At 35.5% G+C, this 21276-nt stretch overlaps 1 protein-coding gene across 7 annotated transcripts in view; it reads right to left on the bottom strand.

The window, feature by feature from the left end:
- Window positions 1-21276, bottom strand: part of CACNA2D1 (calcium voltage-gated channel auxiliary subunit alpha2delta 1) — a 391747-nt gene that overhangs the window by 72460 nt on the left and 298011 nt on the right. For all 7 annotated transcript variants that reach the window (XM_036328345.1, XM_036328344.1, XM_036328339.1 and 4 more), the window contains exons 11-12: window positions 9066-9224; window positions 4166-4270 (exon numbers count right to left, since the gene is read on the bottom strand). In XM_036328345.1, coding sequence (XP_036184238.1) covers window positions 4166-4270; window positions 9066-9224 — 264 coding nt within the window. The remainder of the gene's footprint in view (window positions 1-4165; window positions 4271-9065; window positions 9225-21276) is intronic.

Here is a 21276-nt window from a genome sequence, read left to right as displayed (position 1 = left end):
CCTCATGAAAAACTATGTGTTGGACTGATTAGGGTCAATGGAAAAGTGCCATTGATACAATCATTTTTATATAAACTTAAATCCTCCCTACTTATAAGATGATGTGTAAGAATAGACCGTCAATTTTACTCCACATTCCAATTATAAGACAAATATTGTTTTAAGCGACTTCCCATTAAAAGAACAAAGCTATGAGTTTCTCCTGACATTTATGAATTTCTTATGGTTTACCTCAGGTGCATATTTATTGCATATTTACTGATATCTTGTATGTCAGTAATCATGTAGCAACTACTGTGTTTCAAGCACTGTGCTAACCACTAAGGTTCAATGGTTGGCTTATAAATTAACAGAAACCCTACCTTCTAATAGAGGGGAGTTCAAATTAAAGAGTGAACAAATACATTAGTAAAATTAAAAATGGTAATCTGGGAGAAAGAAAACAGAAAGAAAAAAGGATGCTGACATAGAGAAAGCTAAGGGAGTTTCTGGGGGAAGGGGCCACTCTAGAAAGATTGGGTGAGGAAGACAACTACAGAGATATATTGTAAACAGAGTTGTTCATCTATCAATAAGGCAGCCACAGAAAAAGGAGAATGGAATGCCTTTTCTGATATGAAGTTTTAACACAAACAATGGGCAATCCCAAATGCAGGTGATACAGTTCTACCTAGAAATTACTTCAAGTGCAGTTTCTATACTCTAAGATTTATGCTAGCCGAAACCGGTTTGGCTCAGTGGATAGAGCGTCGGCCTGCGGACTGAAAGGTCCCAGGTTCGATTCCGGTCAAGGGCATGTACCTGGGTTGTGGGCACATTCCCGGTGCGGGGTGTGCAGGAGGCAGCTGATCGATGTTTCTCTCTCATCGATATTTCTAACTCTCTATCTCTCTCCCTTTCTCTCTGTAAAAAATCAATAAAATATATTAAAAAAAAAAAAAAAAAAAGAAATGACCAATGATTGGTTAGGGAATCTCATTTAAAAAAAAAAAAAAAAAAAAAAGATTTATGCTATATTTTACACCTTCTGCTTAATTAATACTTAACCTCATTTTTCATAAGATTTGTTTTAGATATTAAAGATTATAAAATACATAAAGTAATATTACTCAAGACTGAAGGAAATATATCCTAAATAATAAAGAGCTAATATGCTAATTAGGCCAGATGGGGGAATGACCTTCCAGAAGACCAGTGGGCGGGGTTGGGGCTGTGAGGGCCAAGACAGCCAGGGTTGAGGGGGCCTACTCTTGCACAAATTTCATGCATCAGGCCACTATCTGATAACACTTTCCTTAGTTTAGGTAACTGTCAACATTAACTTTATTCAGAAAGAAACAAATGTAAATAAACCTGTTAAAGAGGAGGACACAGTCACAAACACATGCACAAAACCTGCCTTTGATAATCTCTCTATTGGCAGGGCCAGTCTTACAATGCAATTATTGCTTTCAGCTATCCAGTAACTCTGGTATAAAATAATATATTTGATTTTATCAACAAGGTATAGTTCCTGTTCTAACGTTAAAAATCATTTGGAAACTGTTGAAAGTGTCTTTTTTTTTTTTTAGAAAAGTTTTATTACAGAGATTTTAGAAGCAGTGCATTTGTTAAATAGTATTAAATAATTTTACACATCTGGCCCAGCCAGTGTGGCTCAGTGGTTGAGCATCGACCTATGAATCAGGAGGTCACGTTTGGTACCCAGTCAGGGACATGCCAGGGTTTCGAGCTCAACCCCTAGTCGGGGGCATGCAGGAGGCAGCCAATCAGTGATTCTCTCTCATCACTGATGTTTCTGTCTCTCTCTCCATCTCCCTTCCTTTCTGAAATTAAAACACATTTAAAAAATTTACACATCTGAATGCCCTCATTATCATATGTTTGAACATTCATTCTAAAGGCTTTATTCTTGCCTGATGAAGTAGCAAGAGAGAGACAAGAGAGAAGGCAATGAATTATTTTCCATGAATAATTTTCCCTACCATCTGTTGAAAAATTGAAAATTTTCACTGTTACCATATAAAAAACATACACAGAGTCAGCCATTTGTGATTTGCTTTAAAATTTTATAGGGTATAGATTATATCTCGCTACTTTGGATTTGATAGAAAATTAGGACATACTTTTTATTTAATTTAAAAAATAATGTATCTATTGTCAGATGATTAAATTTTATAGCTATTCTTTCTTTATTTTGAAAATTATTCCCCATCTATCATATGCTTTTTTCCACTTGTTCTCATTCATTTACTAGTTGTTTTGAAATACCCACTCTATTAATTTTGACTGCCTTTCATTTTTTAATTCTGAGAATTAAGCTAAGAATCAGAGAGCAATGTTCTAACTGGCAAGACAAGCTTAAATGTGTGATGTTAAGCAACCCCTTTGCTATTCTACAGAAGGGCCACTATCTTAATTTTGCTGGGCCTGGAAATTATCTTTCAGCTCTGTGTCTGGTTTTACTTTTCTTTATTCATTTGTTTGGACTCTCTGATAGAGTTCATTTTACTTTTGGCACCATTTTTAAGGATGTCTGGTACACATGGGTGAGCCCTAAGGAATGGCATTGCGGCAGGTAAAGATTAGAAAGCGAATTTATTTTAATTTGAAACAGCTGTGTGAGGAGATTAACATGGATTCGGTTTTAAAGCTGTACCTATCTATAATCCCCCAGAGTAATACATTTCACTAAAGAACCCAAACATTCTGTTCTGACTCTCAAACATTTTGGCCTCATTAAATTGTGCTGTGTATCTGTAGCTTCATTCATCAGTTCTCCGGATGCGCCTCATCACACCTACCTGGGTGCTCTGAGTGAGTTCTGGTGTCAAGTGGATGAAAAATGATTGTAAATGAAGCATTTAGCAGCCATATTAATGTCAAGCAAGAGACTTGGGAGAAAAATAGCATTCAAAGAGTAGTTTTCAGATTTTTTTAAAAAAGCTAATCAAACTTTCTTCATGACTATAATTTTGGTATTTTTAAGCTACAAATGAACTTCTTGTTTAAAGAGCATATTTTAAACAAAGTTATAATCAAATATAGACTTTTTAAGAGTACTGAAAATGTATATATCTAAATCTATCAAATTTCACTTACACATTGGTCATTTGAAAGATCATATGGCTAGTGAAATTCTGAGTTGATAATTATGTAACAAATATTAATTGAGCAGGTATGGAATTGGTCTATCATACATATCCTTAGATGACAAAGATAGATAACTATTTTCTATATCAGGGTCTGTGGGCTGCAAATGCCTTAGACAGGGTCGGTAGGTGCATGGAAGATTGGGAAGTTTGAATGAGGAGAGGAAGCCAGAAAAGATTCTTCAATTTATCCACAACAATGTGAAGATGATGGAAAAAAATCTCCCTTATACAGATACCTGCTATTTTTAATATATACATATGTGTGCTATATGCACACATATGTCCTTGACATAAACAATTAAATATGTAAGTGCTATTTGAACAAAATGCAAATACTTTCAAAAGTAGAACTGAATAAAAGTGTTTGTTGGTCATCATTTATTTTCATTTAGTAGTTACAGAACATAGCAATACCAGGAGATGAAAATGTGTTTGTTTAACAAAGTTTTCCCATGTTAGAAAATAAGGAAACTATTGAACTTCAAGAACATCCTAATTATTATGTTAAATAAAAATAAAATTTACTTAAAAATCATATAAACTAAGGGCTAATTACTGAATTTTCAAAGTTGCTTTGGTATTGACAAAAGAAATGTGTTTTTAAGAGAAGTGCATGTCCTTAAAGCACAATAGACAATATATTAACAGAAATTCAGCAGTATTGCATATGAGAGGTTCATTAGTTTTACAAAAGTAAATGTGATATGAATCATTTAACATGAGGTGCAGCATGTCACAAAATGCCTTTGTTAAAAAAATGAGCTTGGCAGGTGTGGCTCAGCGGTTGAGCATTGACCTATGAACCAGGAGAGCATGGTTTGATTCCTGGTCAGGACACATACCTAAGTTGAGGGTTCAATCCCTGGTCCAGGTGCCTATGGGAGGCAAATAATGTTTCTCCTTCACAATGATGTTTCTCTCTCCTTCTCTCCCCCACCTCCACTCACTCTAAAAATCAATAAAAAAATATCCTCAGGTGAAGATTAAAAAAATTGTAAAATTGCACTCACTTTTCTGTCTTTGTTGTATTTGGCAAATATCTCCTGGGCTCTCTCCTCCCCTCCATCCGTGAACAGCATGATAATCTTATTGCAGTTAGCTCTGGAAACATTATACTGTAAAGAAAAGATATATATATGTATATCATTCATAATAAAAGGTAGAAATATAAAGCATATGAAAGAGCATAAAGAGGATGCAAGTAATTAGTAACATATATGCCCAATATGTTTATCCTAAGAACTGGTTCCTGGATCAGCCCAGGCCCATCCCCTCACAGAGCCTTCCCTGCAGCCCCCGCCCCCACCCCCGACATCCATAGGCCCCAACTTCCTTCAGGTCTTTGATCAAATGTCACCTTATCATTGAGAACTTTCCCAGAAGCTACATTTTTAAATTGCAATCTCCCTCCCAGGCTGTATTTCTTCACAGCATTATATACTGGATATTGTATTCGCTTGCCCATTGTTGGCTTTGCATAATTAAATGTAAAGACCGTGAGGGCATGAAGTCCTGTCTGTTTTTGTTCAGTGTCTTTTTCTTGCCTAGATAAGTGCCTATTAGAACATAATTTCTCAGTGGTTAATTAATAGATTTTAATTAATAGTTATGTTGTCATTCCCCCCTATAATTTAAACCAGGAACAATATTAATAAAAGTTGTTCATACCCATTCACATATATTTTTAAACCATTTACAAACATTTTTCCTCCCTTCCCTCCTTCTTCCTACTTTATTTTATTAACTTTACGTTGCTGAAATTACAAACTCCTAGTTGATCCCTAACACCCAATGCTCTTTCATATCTTTGTAAGTGTTCATACCTATTCCCAGAATAGCCTCTGCTATGTTCTCTCAACCTGCCACACATATTCTAATCCTGAAAGACTCAATTCCTAGTGTAAATCTCTTGAACTTTAAGGTCCCAAAAGAGTCAATCATAGGAGAACAATGGATGAGCACCAAAAGACCCCTCTTATGAATTTAATTTAGGAATATGGGCTTTTTTGAGGTCTGAAACAATAATGTCAGTCTTTTTACTATTGTAAAGTGTGTTTCTGCGTTGTGTTGAACTTAAAATTAATTTATGAATGCTCATCTTCTTTCAAAATGCCAACCCCCTAGCCAGCCTAGTAGTATCAATGGAGATACACCTGATTTATAATTTTAACTTTCCGATAGCCATGCTAAAGAAAGTAAGAATATCTGAAATTAGTTCTAACAATATATTTTACTTAACTTGGTCATCCAAAATATTATCAATTAAATATGAAATCAATGTAAAAATTCTTCAGATAACATATACTTTTACTTTCATAATAAGTCTTTAAATCTCAGTTCAGACCAGGCATATCCCAAATGCTCAACAGCATATATGATTGTGGTTACCATATTGGACAGCACATTAACCTGGCCCTTAATATATATATTTAAATCCTTAATTATCCTTCACTGTTTAAGGTGTTGGAGGGCAGTGCTCTATCTTATTTTTTAAAAAGATAAACCCCATTTCCTGTTGGACAAGCTAAGAAAAACAAAATTTGTTTTATTGATGAAAAAAATCCTGTTTCATAAAAATCTCACCCCATTGACTAGGCAGTAGAAGACGGGCAGTTAAAGCTTTCATCCAAGCATCGTGAAAACACAAGAACTGACTAAAACAATTTGTCCCATTCAAACATGGTTCTTGTCTTTGAATGTAACTGTCTAAAAATTTGACTATCAAAATACTTTGTGAAAGGTGTTGAAATCCCTTAACTAAAATTAATTTCCCTAATGATTTGTCTTTTTTATCTGTATATTAAAAATGGGCAAAATAAATATGTATTTAAAAGATTGTCTCATAAAAGTGATAAATAAAATTTCTACCACAGGACTTAGTTTCATTAAAGTTGCAGAGGAATTTTATCACTGAGTGCAAATATCAATGTAACTTAGCACACCAGGTGCTGCTGATCTTTGTATATTGGTACAAATAAAGTAATAATAACCTTTCCCAGGAAAGAGAGATTAGGACACACGAAAATGGAAATAAAATATTTTGTTTTCGACATGATTTTTCCTAGAAGCACCCTTCTCAGGACTTTTGATAAAGCAAAGTACATCACAGAACTTTTCAGTGCATTTGCAATAATCTAAAGAATCACACAATCACACAGTCACAGAGTTATGCCTGACTGGCTTGTAATGAATTAAGTAAAATAAAGAACATGACTATTTCAATGCGTTGATTTGCTTTAATATATTATTTCATAACCTTCTTTGCTGTATCCCTGCATGGCCAGTACATAGAGCAGCATCTATGCACTCAATAAAAATGTTTTAAAAATTGCATCTCAATGTATTTGGTAACATTTTATGAAACGCTACCTGAAGAATAATTCAAATCTTAATTTAAGGCTTACTATGGGGAAAATGATATGTCTAATTCTATTTGATGCTTGCTTCAGTGATCTCAAAGGTAAACCTTGCAAGGATTTACAGAAAAACAGGGAATGGCATTACATGATAATAAGAGGACTAGAAGTGTTTGAAATAACAAAATGTGCTTCAACTGTGAATAAGGCAGGCCGTGACATTTGGGAAAATTACTTTAAAATGAAGAAGTGCATACCTAAGGGACACATGGAAAGCAGAACATTTGAGATTTACTCCAGGAATGACTGAGACATATTAAAACTCCTTTACAATGGTGGTAAAGGCAGCACCAGCGGCCAAGAGAAGTACAGTTGTATTTATCAGCAACTAGCAATGAATCTGGGAGTTAATGTGGCTTCTCTAATGAGACTGCCTCTGAAATCCTACATTAGGCTTGAGACACCCTAGCATTTCACAAGTGAAACCTGAATAAGAGGGAAGGGAGCCAGCTAAATGAGCAACACTGAGAAGAATGAACCTGCCAATCTGGAAAACTCGATTACTGACTCAAGAGATAAACAATTATTAGTTTTCAAAATTATATTCCTTTTCTATAGAAAGAATATATCTGAATCTAATGGCCAATTACATTTGAATTTCAAAGTTTTAAGTTGTCATATTTTTATTAATGAACATACATCATTTAACAAACATGCATTTTTACCAAATATAACTTCCCTTCAAAACTGCAGTGCTGAACTGCTTTGCCTTTCCTGTCTCCTTACTTACTTATCTAACAGCATGTAACAGTCAACACAACTGAAACTGAGCTCTTTCTGCCCTCACTTTCCCTCTATCTAGATTCCTGTGCCGTTATCTAGTTAGTAGTCTTGTTAAAAGAACTTAGAGTCACCGGAATCCCTCTTGCCACTCAGCAGCCTCTTTCCCTGGGCCAGTTACCCTGTTACTCCTAACATCTCTTCACCACTATTCCAACACCTGGATTCCCACCATAGCTTAACCTCAAACACTAGTTAGAGCATGTCATTTCCATACAATTACCATTTGGTTGGCTCCTAAACACTCCATTAACTGACAATTCATGGTCTTTCCATTTCCATCACTGCTCCTGTATTGCTATGCCCCAGCCATGGCCAAACAGCCCGCAATTCTCGCAAGGTTCCATGTCGTCTGGCACTTGTCCATGCAGTTCTTTTTATCTTAAATGATTTCCCCTCTCTTGGCTACCTACCTAGATTCTACTCACTGCTCAAAAGCCTGTTTTCAAGGAAAGGCCACACCTTCCCGATCCCCTTTGGGTAAGTTGAGTTCCTCCTCCACGCTGCTCCAGAAACACACTCTGAATGCCCCGTGATGGCCCTAACTCATTGCACTGGGATAATGATTTACTGTATGCTGGAGCTTCTCAAGAGCCGATGGTCTGGAGTATTTCTAGAATTCCAGCTCTGGCGCTGTGACAGGAAATTGTGAGACACTCACAAATATTGGCCGAACCAACTGATCAGACTCTCAAAACCTGTTTAGAAAGATTCACTTAGGGAACATCAAAGTTAAATTTGAAGAAAAGATCACCTGTAAGGGCTTTTCTGATTCAGCAAATACATTAGGAATTGTCTGCTGATTCTGTACTAGCCATGTACTAGTTGTTAATTATAGTAATCATGATCTTAACTCCAACACCAGCCCAGCAGCTTATATTACACATGAGGATTACTGTGGGTCAGATACTCTAAACAACCCTGCCCACAACCATATGAAGTACATGTGATGGTGACCTCCACTGTAAACGAGAAGAAACCAAGGTACAGAGCGATTAGGTCCTCAGTCTCAAACACAGTGAAAATACTGTCTCTTGAGAGGTACAAAACTGAATGATAACTCCTGCTCTCAGCTAGTTCAGAATGAAAAAGATGGCGCAGCCATTTGAAAATACAATCCACAGTGTCAGGCAGCAGGCTGTCCGAGTCCAATAGTCTAACTGTAGACATGGATGGGTGATTAGTTGAGGGGAATCTTCCCTGAGGAATTCCTGCTTGGGACTTATCTTCCCTCTCAACTTACTGTCTGCCATTTTGACCTTTCTGTACATTTAGGAACAATTAAAATACCCAAAGTAGATGTTTAAAACTAAAATCTTTCCACCAACCATTTGATGATTAAAAGAACAAATTTCCAAAAAAAAATAATATAGCAATTGATAGAAGGAAAAATAAATGATATTCTAATTATGCCCACTAAGTTTTAAGTGCTTATGCAAAATTAAATTACCTTATAAATATGTTTCTAAACATATTCTGAAAATATGATAGAAGATCTAAAAGGACAAGAGAATATGAATTTTGTATACCTTTTGAATTTGAATTTAAAGATAAAAGTAGTACAAAGGTTTCTATAGCCTGGACACATCCACTTTTTAAACAAATCAAAAAGAGCACTGTTATCTAACCCGGAGAGCTTTGACTATCAGGATATTAAAATTCAGCAGCTGCAATTCAATAATGAAAAAGAAAAGGGGATGGTATTGCTACTTACATTAAGCAGCTGTTCAAAAGCAAAGCTAAAGCCCTTCTTATAATCTGTAATCCCTTTGGCTGTGATATTATTCACGGCGTCTTTTAGTACTTTCTTGTTTCTTACATTTGCTTGTACAAGGTGCTGAAAACAGCTTACATCCTGGGCATTGCTGTTAAACTGAAAAAGATAAAACAGTGGACATATAAATGAACTTTAAATCAACCATGTAATTTTCTTTGAATTTATTGTTTGTAATTCTCAATCCTAATGCATTGCTTTCTCTTTGGAAAAAAAAAAAAGGGTAGAATAGATTGGTAACAAAAGTATACTGAGGATCAAGTGGTAATTTTCACCTAAGCCCTGAAGTTATATTGGAACTCTGAGCCTGTCACTTACCTCCTGAAGCCTGGTTTCCCTGATTATAAATTTGGGATTTGAGTTATATACAGTCCCTTCCAGCTCTCAAATTTTATAAGCATTTTTACAAAAAAAAAAAAAAAAAAAAAAGAGAGAAGAAACCCAATAGATAATGAAATGTATTCAGAATCCAGAACTGGTACGATGATGCCTATGCAGGCTAAGGGAGAAACTGAGTATTTTACTCGTGCCTCCTCAGGAAGAGCCAGACGGAAACACAGTACACGAGTTAAAGGAAGAGAGGGTTCATCATTTTGAAATGTGAGAGTAGAGTCTTCCTATGAGGGCTAAAACAGGTAATCTGAAAGTGTCAAGAACACCTGGTAGCTTTTTAGAACGATCACTACAGAGGTTCCGTACAGAATTCAGTGAAGCTGGAGGCAAGCGAAAGGCAAGAGAACACTGCAGAGAATTACTGCTGTCGGCGACGTGCCCCTGGTCAGCAACGCGGCAAGGAGAGGAGAGGATAAACTCCAACCATACGCGCCCCAAACTGAAAATTTAAGAGCGATCACCAATTTCACCAATCACTATAAAAGGTATTCACATAATTCACTGGATATTTCCCAAAAAGAGAAGAACACTAGGAGTAACTGCAATAAGATCCAGAATACTGATATGAGTCGGATCATCCTATTATTTATTAACTCTGCCATTTGTATAAATCCTTCAGACTCCTGGGGTTTAGACTGTCACATCTGCAACATTAGGATAATAAACCTACTTGCTAAAAGATAGGGGCTGGTCAGGTAAAAGTTTGAAAATATTTTCAGATCAAAAACATAATTAAATGATTTTAATAGGTGGATGACAAGCCAAAACACAAAATTTTAAAGTAATCATATATTCTTATAAATATAATGCATCATTCTTTTTTCTCTGAAGATCAATGAAGTCTTGTTATAAGGACACCGCAGTTTTCATCAATCCATTAAGCAAACATTAACTGGCAATGTTATATGTTAAGAATTATGGCAGCTGATAGTTTTGTGCCTTCAGACAGTATGTAAACTGGGCTTGCACATATACACACACGTTTGCATGTGTGTAAACACTTATATGGTATTTACTATGTGCTGCATTTACTATGTACTTTACAAATATTTATCACTCCTCTTGGCAAATGTCCTATGATTAGTGTTACTATTATCCCTGAAGAAACTTAAACATAGAGAAATGAAATAATTTGTCCATAGTGGCAAATAAGTGATAGTCAGAATTCAGACTAGCACTGTGGCAGAAGAGTCTTGAGATTTTAACTATTCCCACATCACCTGCCAATGTGTTACAATAAATTATGATTACTTCTGAAAAGGAAATATAGTATTATGATTTAGGAGAACCTATCAGGGGGTGGTGTCCTATTTTGAATTGTAAGCAGTTAGGGGAAAAATTTCCCCCAAAATGGCATTTCCTGTGATTCCAGAGAAATAATTTACTGAAGACTATTGAGGAAGAATAGTCCAGGCAAATAGAACAACATGCAAAAAGACCCTGATGTGTTGGGGTGATGTGGGGATGGGGGAGCCTTTTAGGGAAATATAAAGAAGTTTAGCCCAATCACATATGAAGACAAATGAGTTCAGGGAAGGAGAAAGGGGCTAGATGAAAGGCCTAATGGAAATGCTGAACAATTGGGATTTTCTTTTGTCAAATGAAACATCGTAGAAAGAGTTCAAGCCAAATGCTAACTAGTATAATCTAGAATTTTAAGAGATCACGCTAGCTGTTGTTTGGAAAATATATGTAAGGTGATCAAAATTTAAAGGAGGGGGGAATAATTAAAAGGCTGTTGCCATAACCAAGCTGAACATAGAAACTGGCTTTATTATTTGTGGGAGTCATCAGAAAAGAAGGAATTCCGGATCTATTTTGGAGGAAGAATCAATAGGATGTGGTGGTGGATTGGGGATGTGGTTTAGTAAGACTGTGGTATGTTAAATGATTGTCAGATTCTGACATGGGCATCTGGGTGGCTGGAGAGCTGGAGGAGTAGCTAGAGGACTTATAGGGAAGAGAAGCACAGAGTGCTAGTGAGGGTGAGTTTTCAATACAAGTGAGATATGCCAATGGAGATGTCAATAAATCAGAACATTTAAAGCATGAGGCTTACTACTAAAAGAAGTCTTGGTTAAAGTTAAAAACAAAACAAAACATCTTCATCATAGAAATTTGGCTTAAAACCATATAAATTAAAAGTGGGGGGGAAGAGCCCTTGAGAAAACTGAGTAAGAGTTATGTTCCCATGGAGACAAGAAAGAAACAAGGTGATTGGACTGTCTTGGATGATGAGAGAGAGAAAGAGTCTCAAGAAGATGACATTGCAGTTCAGAGACAGAGAAGATGAGGACTTACTACTGAACTCATCCAGGCGGTACGGGCTGAACCCAGTGGAGTGCACTGGAGAACCGTGGGAGGTGAGAGCATGCACAGAGGGTCACCTTCAAAGCGCCTGGGTGGGAAGCAGAGAAGCAAGAGAGCGAAGTACCTGTAAACGTAAATCGGGGGGAACGGAAGGGCTTCTTTAAAATGAAGGGTCACTAGAGCAAGAGAGGATTGATACTAAAGAGAAAAGGAAGGAAAAGAGGTAGGAAATGAGGGTGTCCCAAAAATGTATACACATTTTGAATAATTATAAAGGCAGTGCTGATTAAACTATATTTCATTTTCAAAATGTAATAGAATCAGCTGTTAAAGTGTGTATACATATTTTGGAACACCCTGTAGAAAAGAGGTAAAAAATAAAGTTCTTGTGAGGTGGGGAAGGAGGGAATACAGCTGGCAGCTATAAAAATGATCCTTTAAGAAAACATGTGTTGACTTCCCTGTTCCAGGAAAGTAGAGTGGGAGCCGAGCACAGATAATGGGGGTGCACAGATAATTGGGGTGTGTAGATTGGGGTGCGTAGATTGGGTGTTGAACAAATGACAGTTACTGTCTGTGTCTTTTGTCCCCAGTGAACAATGAAGCAAGGTCATCAGGGAAAAGTAAGAGAAGAGATGGTTTGGAGGGAGTGGATATTAAATAACAAGTAAAATGTCCTGCACAGGTACTTTGAGTTCTTACCTTAACATTGAATAATAAACTTCCAATATATTTTACTGTTGTCTATAAATTTGAATGTTTTAACTCCCACTGCCTAGTTCATTACTTTCCAATCTTTGATAGTGTGACACAATCTTAATCTACATGTTTCATTTTGAAAATAAAAGAATGTGAGGCTGTGGCTGGTGTGGCTCAGTTGGTTGAAGCGCCATCCTTTGTACCAAAGGTGGCAGTTTGATTCCTGGTCAGGGCACATACCTAGGTTTTGGGTTTGATCCCCAGTCAGGGCGTGACTGATCAATTTTCTCTCTCACATTGATGTTTCTCTATATGAGTGTGCATGTGTTTATGTGTGTGTGTCTCTCTCCATTCTTCTAAAAGTCCATTTAAAATAATATTTTTTAAAAGAATGATAATTTTCATGTTAGAAAGTAAAATAGTAATAATAACTTGCCAATATATTAATAGCAAAATGTTTAACTTTTGAGAATTATTAGGTATAGTTATAGGAAATGTTATTAACTGATTTAGTTAAACCATACATCATAAAATTATGTTATGCACAAAATGAGTATTCAATAATGTATAGACTTAAGTATTCAGATTGGCCTTGACCTGCTTTTAAACAGAAAAGTGAAACATCTCATTAAATCACTTTAACACAAACTGATTAAATGTAAATTTAATTCATTAAATACAAATTCAGTATGTACATCAGAAAGACTACAATTATATTCATAATAAAACTCATAAATAATGCAAGAAAGAAATTACATTTAAGTCCCTATAGCAATTCTTATTCTCCCAAGGAAAGGGATGATACATTTTAAAAGTCTAAATTAGATCAGTATACATTACACAGACATCTGATATTCATCGGTTTATTTTCATGAACTAAAATTGTAGTCTTCGGTAACATGTGCCTATATTTTATTTTATAAATCACATATTTAATATACAAGCCACATGTATATTAAAAACTGGAAGGCAGAAGTTTAATAATGTAACCGTATAAAACTTTGAAGTAGTATATGGTGAGTGAAAATAGATTTAAGGAGCCCTGCTTTTGTCATCTATTAATTAAATACTTCTTTAAAGATGTATTCTTCACTAACCCTACAGAGTCAGAGATTCAAGCTAACATCACACGGATTCCTTTCCTGATCCCCCAAATCCAAGCAAATAGGTCCCTTTTAGAACTGCTGAGCAAAATCTCTGTGAGCGTCTGAGACAGGGAAAGTGTGTGGGGTAATGTGAGCATCTGGTTGTAAATCACGAGGGACTTTGCAACCGTGTTCTGGCACTTGGACATTCTTTCATTTCCCTCTCTCACGTATCCTGTTCCTTCTGCCTACAACACTCTCTCTCCTCTACACTCGGTTATCCCACTTACCTCCACATTCTTCCCTTAGCAACGCTTTCCTGACCTTCCCTGCCTAGGACAAATCATGCCATAATAAGCTTTCCTAGGCCTAGATTTATTTTTTATAGAACATATCTTAGTTATAATTTCATATTTCTTTGTATGGCATCTTAAATGACTCTTCCACTGGATTAGAAGCCCACATGGTCAAAGAAAACGGCCATCCTATCATTCCATCCTTAATGTTAGGTATATAATAGGTACGCTATAAATATTTACTGAATATATGGATGGAATTTAAGAAAATTAGAATATGGCCCAAAATGTTGATCAATAATCAAGATATAAACCTATTATTGTAGTGACTATATTTTAACTGTGTAATATGTGTTTATATTTCTATATTCATAATCATAAGTAGTCTTTCCAAACAGACACTATTAAAATAGTCAAATGAAAATGAGTGTGAAACACCTAGCATAAAGTAGATGCCAGCACATAGATATTAAATCAATGGCAACTCTATCCTTTAAAAATTTATTTTAGTAAAAACATCAGTATAATCAGTAGCAAAATCAGAATGGATTCCTAGATGCATGAGATTCAGATAAACAATACCAGCTTATTAAACTTTAAATAAAGTTCACTAACAGGCTATACCCTATAACAAGGGTCCCTCAAACATTAGTTTAATATTAAGATATTCTCTGAAATAACCATGAAGAGTAAACTTCAAAGAACCTTCCTATTAAATATCACAGTCAAGTACACACATTAAATTAAAAGATACTCTAGGTCCAAAGCAAACTCTTAATTTCTCAAATGAGGCGTCCTAAACTCTTGGTTTTGTGAGGGCTGTTATCTATTTCTGTTCTGTGGCCTCTACTGAATAAGAAACCATTCCAAAAAATATTCATGAGAGCAGCTCTGCTGTCCATTGGATTAACCTGGGATACAAACCATAAAATGCTGGCATGGCCTTGATATACACCAACAGTCAGAGGACATCAAGGTCCTGGAAAGTAGCCTTGTCTAGGAATGGCACCTGTAATCCACCTTCATGGAACACTGAGTTTCCCTTTGAAAGGCTGGTGGGATCACAGAGTTTTACCCTAACACATTAAGAACTAAAAGTAAAATCCCAAAGGGAATATTCTTCCACTTAGAACAGCAGAGAAAAAGAAGTGGCCCATTTAATATGTGTCTGACCACTCAGCATGTCTTTAATTTCCCCTCCTTTACCTCATCCATGGATTCTATACTCCTATAAACTCCCTTTAGGGTACTTTGTCATAAGCATTCTTTAATGGGAAAATTGAACATAATTTATAATTCCTTGATTTTTGAAAAATTGTTCTATATACAAATTATTCCTTAGAACATGTTCTAATGATCTTTTCTCTCTCTTTTTTGCATGTAAAAAGAAATAGAGGAAAAGTGTGGGCTCACGCTGTGCGGTTGATCAGCAAAACACAAGAACTCAAATCCAGACCGGCCTGCTTTGGAACATGGGTATTTTTTTAAATTATACAGTATGAATAAACTTCTTAACATAATTTAAATTAGATAAAATAATTAATTACATGAATTACCTAAATTATGTACTGTAAACAATGCAATTTTGCATATTAAGTCAGCACAATTACAAATCATGGTAACAGAAGTTATCCATATTTTGGACACCAGAGGGCAATGCAGGAAAAAAAATAAAAGGAAAGTGAACACAAACTGTGATCTTGAAAATATTGGTTAACTTTTATTCCTATTTAAAGTATGGTTTATTTATGTTGATTTTTCTATTTTTAATAGGATGTTTGTAAACTAGAAAATATTATAATAAAATTGTTATAAAATCCAGAGAAAATAGCTGATAACACTTATCCATACACATAGGTTCATATTCCCAGTTCAGAATCACTTTAAGGTTCTTTATCTATTGCCAAATTACTTTCCAGAAATACTGAATTAATTTACAATAATATGTATAAACATCTTACTTCACTTTCATAAGCACGTATTACTTTAATTGCTAAATTATAAGTAAAGAGGATAATTCAATATTTAGGTACTTAAATTTCCCTGATGGCTAAGAAGTAAAATTTTTCCCATCTATTAATTTTCATATAATCTGTTAAAATGTAAGTCTTATTTTTCCATTCTGTTGATTAGCTTTTACTTTATACCTATTTATTATGACTTCTTAAAGTAATTTTATGCTTAGAAGACATAAACTAATCAGGAAAATATTCATTTATGGTCTTTACTAATATTTGATGATTTTGTTACTTATTTTACATTTCGGTATTCAGTCATGTTGGAATTTATTTCCCCCAAAAGTATGAGGTGACAATTATATTTAGATGTGTGTTTTCTCAAATAGCCAATTTTATTTTATTTTTTAAATAATTATTGGTTTATGATCCATTCCTTATAATCAAGATTTAGATACATTTCTAGGATTTTTAATCCCTTTACTCTTTCCATCATTTCACCAACTTATTTTTAATATTAATAAAAAAATTAGCCAAAATATATTGAGGATAACAATTGTGCCAAGCTAAGCACTTTACATGTATTAATTCAATTGACCTTCACCAAGCTTATGGTTTCAGTTTTAATATGATTTACAATATAAAGTTGAGAAAATGAGGCTTAGAATCACACACAGCAACCAAGAGTCAGAGCTCTACTTCTAACCCAAACACCTGGCACACTCTAGTCTATGGTGTCTAATCATTTTCCATATAAGCCAGAAGAGTAAGCTGTCATACCCTGTCACTTTTTGATCAGTTGTCGTCCTATTGAACTTTGGAACTTTTTTTGGTCAAACTAAAATTGCATTTACCAATAAACTTGAGAAAAATTTACATATTCACTTGAGTCAGTTTCCATTCCAGAAAGAATTATTAATTCCACATTTCTAACTGTATTTCCATTTCAACTATTCTACATATATCTCATATATTCTTTCCTTTAAAAAAAATTCAGATACTAAATATATTATTAAAAGTACTACTAGGTAATTCATTAGATTTGCTAATGTTGTAAAGTTGATTTTAATCCTATTATTAAGCCCTATTCTGGGAAAACCAGAAGATGTGGTCACCCATAGTTGGAGACAACGGGAATATCTGTGATAATGGCACTCTGGGACTTGAACACTCTTGTCCTCAAATTGATGTCACTGTCCCCAAACACTGGCTGCTGTTTTGTGGTTTCTTGGTTCTACTGTATAAAAAAATAAATTTTGATAAAAAGGTTTCCACTTTTTAATTCAATTTCAGGAAAGCAGGACTAGTTCAGAAACAGCTACTAATAAGCATCAATAGCCACATTTTATTAAATTCTCTGCTCTGAGCTTTAGGTTCCTCCTTTCTGAAATAAAAGGGTAAGCCCCTCAAATTTTAAAATCAGGTAATTAAATCTGATAATTTTTTTTAACTCTCACCAGAATGTATGTTTTTATTTTTTAGAGAGACCAGAAGGGAGAGAGAGGGAGAGGGGGAGGCAGGGAGAGAGAGAAAAGAGAGAAAAGGACAGAGAAACATTAATGTGAGATAGAAACATTAATTGGTTGCCTCCTGTATGCTCCCCTGACAGGGGATGGAACCTGCAATCTAGGTATGTGTCCTGAGCAGGAATTGAACCCATCACCTTTTGGTGTACGGGACAATGCTCCAACCAAATGACCCCCTCCCAGAGCCAGATCTGATCATTTTAACTATCAGAAAAAGAATTACATAAATAAATAGGAATAATAATTTCTGTATGTCAAAAGAAAATGGTAACAATAAACTAATAAAAATGTTGATAGCATTACCAAAACAAAATTTCTGTTTGTCTATAATTATAAATGATAGTCCATCAAAAATGTTGATGTTTTCATTTTTAAAGAAATATTCCAATTAACTTAAATCATAACATACTCAAAATTCAGTCTACTAACCTTTGTTGAAATAGTGAATAAATTTCTGCATAAGTCCCAAGTGTCATTTTACGATATTCTATTTGCATTTTGATACAAAGTTACTAACATTACCAATGAGTTCTTTTAAACATCTGGGATAGCATCTGGGATCAACAAAAAAAATACCAACTAGATTTGAAGGAATTATATTCAATCTAACTCACTTCCATTGGGATCAAAATATACATTTGAAATATACACATCCAAAAAATTTGTACTTTTGATATAGTATAAATCAATAAAAATAATAAATAGATACCTATCGATAGAGCAAAGGTTAAGCAGAAAAGATTTCATGAGGAGTGAAAAAAATTTGAGGAATATATTTTAAAGGGTACAATAAACATGAATCATTTAACAAAATATTAGAAAAGTGGGGGAAAGCAAATGGCAATATTTGTATCTTGAAATTTGGAAGAGAACGTAATATGCAAATTGTTACTATAACAAAGTCCTTTACAGTGGAATATATGACCAAGAAATTGCTGAAGTGGGATTTTGCTATTCAAAAATTAAGATTTAAGTCTATATATTTGCTAATAACTACCTTATTATACTATCACTTTATATTTTAATTTCTCTTAAAGTTAAACCTGCTAAATAATTAAATAGCAAATACGATAGTTTAATTTAATTAAAATAACTATGAGCTACCCTGCTAAGGCTAAAGCTCAGGTTAGCCCTAGCCAATCTCTTTGCCTTTACTTAAAATTAAATGAATAAATGTACTTTGAAAAATTTTACCCAACATGTAATGACATACATCTATGCTTATTGGGCATGGAGTCTTTACCTAGTCCTTCAAGCCCCAGTAAATAAGTCAATAACTTTTATTTTAAAAACAATAGCTCAGTTTTAAAAGCATTCCCTCTTCCTCACTTTAAGTATTACTTTCTTATTTCTAAAACTCCAAATGCAACTAATTTTTAAGTACCAAAGCCATCTTTCTTGCACCTTATAATTAATGGAAAAATATTTACCATGCTTGTCCACACCTTCTTATAAACTTTCCTTATACTTCCAAAGCAATTAAGTTATCCTCTAGCAATCTCTTTTTTTTAATTAAATAACCTTGATTACTTGTCTTGTTATATAATCCCTAAATTTATCATTTCAGTCTTTCCTTCACAGTCTACAATTTCTTTTGTGTATAATTTAGATGAAGATAATTTTTAAAGCACCCATCTTTACCTTTAAAAGTATGTAAAAAGAGGGAATTTCAGTTTTTTTAATGAGCTTAATTTTACTCCTTCTTCCTGTGTTTTTTCTTTTTAAATTTCACCCTCACAAAAGCAAATGGCTACAAAATAAAAACATTCATAAACATCCATTGTATTAGTAATTCAATGAAGTACCAAGATCTTAAAATCTCAATCATGAATAAGCATGATTAGTTACAACAAGCCCCAGGCAGATGCCCACTGGACTCTGCCAAATGTGCCTCCCTGATGAGCCCGGATTCTCTGGTTTTCCCACTGCTGAGGAATCACTTGGGAGACTTGCTAACTGCAGAGTCTGGATCCTGAGATCAGGGGCAGAGTTTGAGATTCTGCGTTTCTAACCAGCTGCCAGGTGCTGCTCATGCTGCTTGGCCACAGGCCCCACTGTGAGAATCAAGGGTATAAACTCTAATATTCTTATTTGTTGACATGAGATATGAATCAACATAAAATTTTCCTGAAATCTAAACGGATGACTATTTTATAAGACGTGAAATGACATTACTCTCCCAGAATTCATTTGTCAGCAAACTGCAATGGCATGCTAAGTATCTTTTCTTTTACTCGAGCACTGGCAAATGCGGGTCTGCTTCGGAAGGGTTTAAAAATAACTTTTAAATTTAAATTGTGAAACAACAGACAACTGTGCTCATTATCATACGCAGAAAAGTTCCTAACCCAAGAAAGCCATTAGGCATATTTTAGAAGGGGAAAAAAAGTTCTGAGCTCATAGGAAAAGGAGCAATCCAAATCGTGTCTCTTTGCAGATATGTACAATTGCATATTTCAACAAACCCCCACTGACATTAGTTGGTGTTTAACTATCAGGTCAAGAACTGGGAGGTGTCTGAGATTTCATCCTACTTTTAAGCTAAGTAGTTAGTCTTCTACCGCTTCATAGAGGCTCCAGTGGTCGGCAAACTCATTAGTCAACAGAGCCAAATATCAATAGTGCAACGATTGAAATTCCTTTTGGAGGCCAAATTTTTTAAACTTAAACAATATAGGTAGGCACACTGTTATTAACTTAATTAGGGTACTCCTAAGGCTTAGGAAGAGCCACACTCAAGGGGCCTAAGAGCCGCATGTGGCTCTCGAGCCGCAGTTTGCCGACCACGGTGCTAGCCCAAGAAATACAAGTCCTCTGGTGAGAGACAAAAGGCAGGAGTAACCAGACTGAGACCTATTTGCACCCAAAACCCAATTCCCACAGGGGATAAGAGAAGGGCCAGCAGTCATCCGCACTGGCCATGGATGAGTTTTGGCCAAGAGATCCCAAATGAGGAAGCCCCTGAGCTTACAAGGGGCTGCTGGCAGACAGACCATCATCCTCATAAAAAGGAGACCATATCTTAATGACTCGGCAATGCAAACCTCTTCTGGGGGAGAAGACAGCTCTACCCTCACCCTCCTGGAATGGACATGAAGCTGAGCAGATTGGCTGTTAATGCTTAGCCTTGAAGAAATGTGACGTATTCATGAAGAACTGTCTCTCAGCAGTTGGTAGAAAAGTATTAGAAGAATATGATGGTAATAATAACAACAACTGCCATAAGTAAGCATTTTGCATATAGTGCTCAAGAGCTTTTTGACAAGTTAAATATGATGTCCTTTTCAAAGAGGAAGAAACAGATTCATAAGCCTTACATAACTTGTACAAGGTCATGTAACTAATCGTTTCAAAGGTTATGCACAATCCCTATGCAATTCAATGAGTGCATCGAAGAGGCCGGATTGTCTGAGAAGAGTGGGAAGTGGGTCACTCACAAGAGGTGAGCCTTGCTAACGTTGCCGTCAGGTCAAGAGCATCCCTTCCCCAGCTCCTATGTGGCGGTGGTTCCCCACTCTCCATTTCGTACTACATAGAGAGACTGTCACTCCTAAAACTGTTGTTTACTGACCACAATCTAGGTATGACTACAATCTAGGTAAAGTGGAGAGTTTACTTTAAAAAACAAGTTTCTCAGCCCTGGCCAGTTGGTTCAGTTGGATAGAGCATCATCCCAAACACCAAAGGGTTGACTCCAGGTCAGGGCACACTTCTAGGTCGGGGGTTCAATCACCAGTGGTCAGGGCCTGTATGGGAGACAGCCAATTGATGTTTCTCTCTTCTCTCTCTCTCTTCTCTCTCTCTCTCTCTCTCTCTCTCTCTCTCTCTCTCTCTCTCTCTCTCTCTCTCTCTCTCCTCCCCCCCTTCATCTCTCTCTAAAATCAATG

This window comes from Myotis myotis, unplaced genomic scaffold (genome assembly GCF_014108235.1).
Source record: "Myotis myotis isolate mMyoMyo1 unplaced genomic scaffold, mMyoMyo1.p scaffold_m19_p_11, whole genome shotgun sequence".
Taxonomy (NCBI): domain Eukaryota; kingdom Metazoa; phylum Chordata; class Mammalia; order Chiroptera; family Vespertilionidae; genus Myotis; species Myotis myotis.
This window is presented reverse-complemented; position numbering and strand designations above follow the sequence as displayed.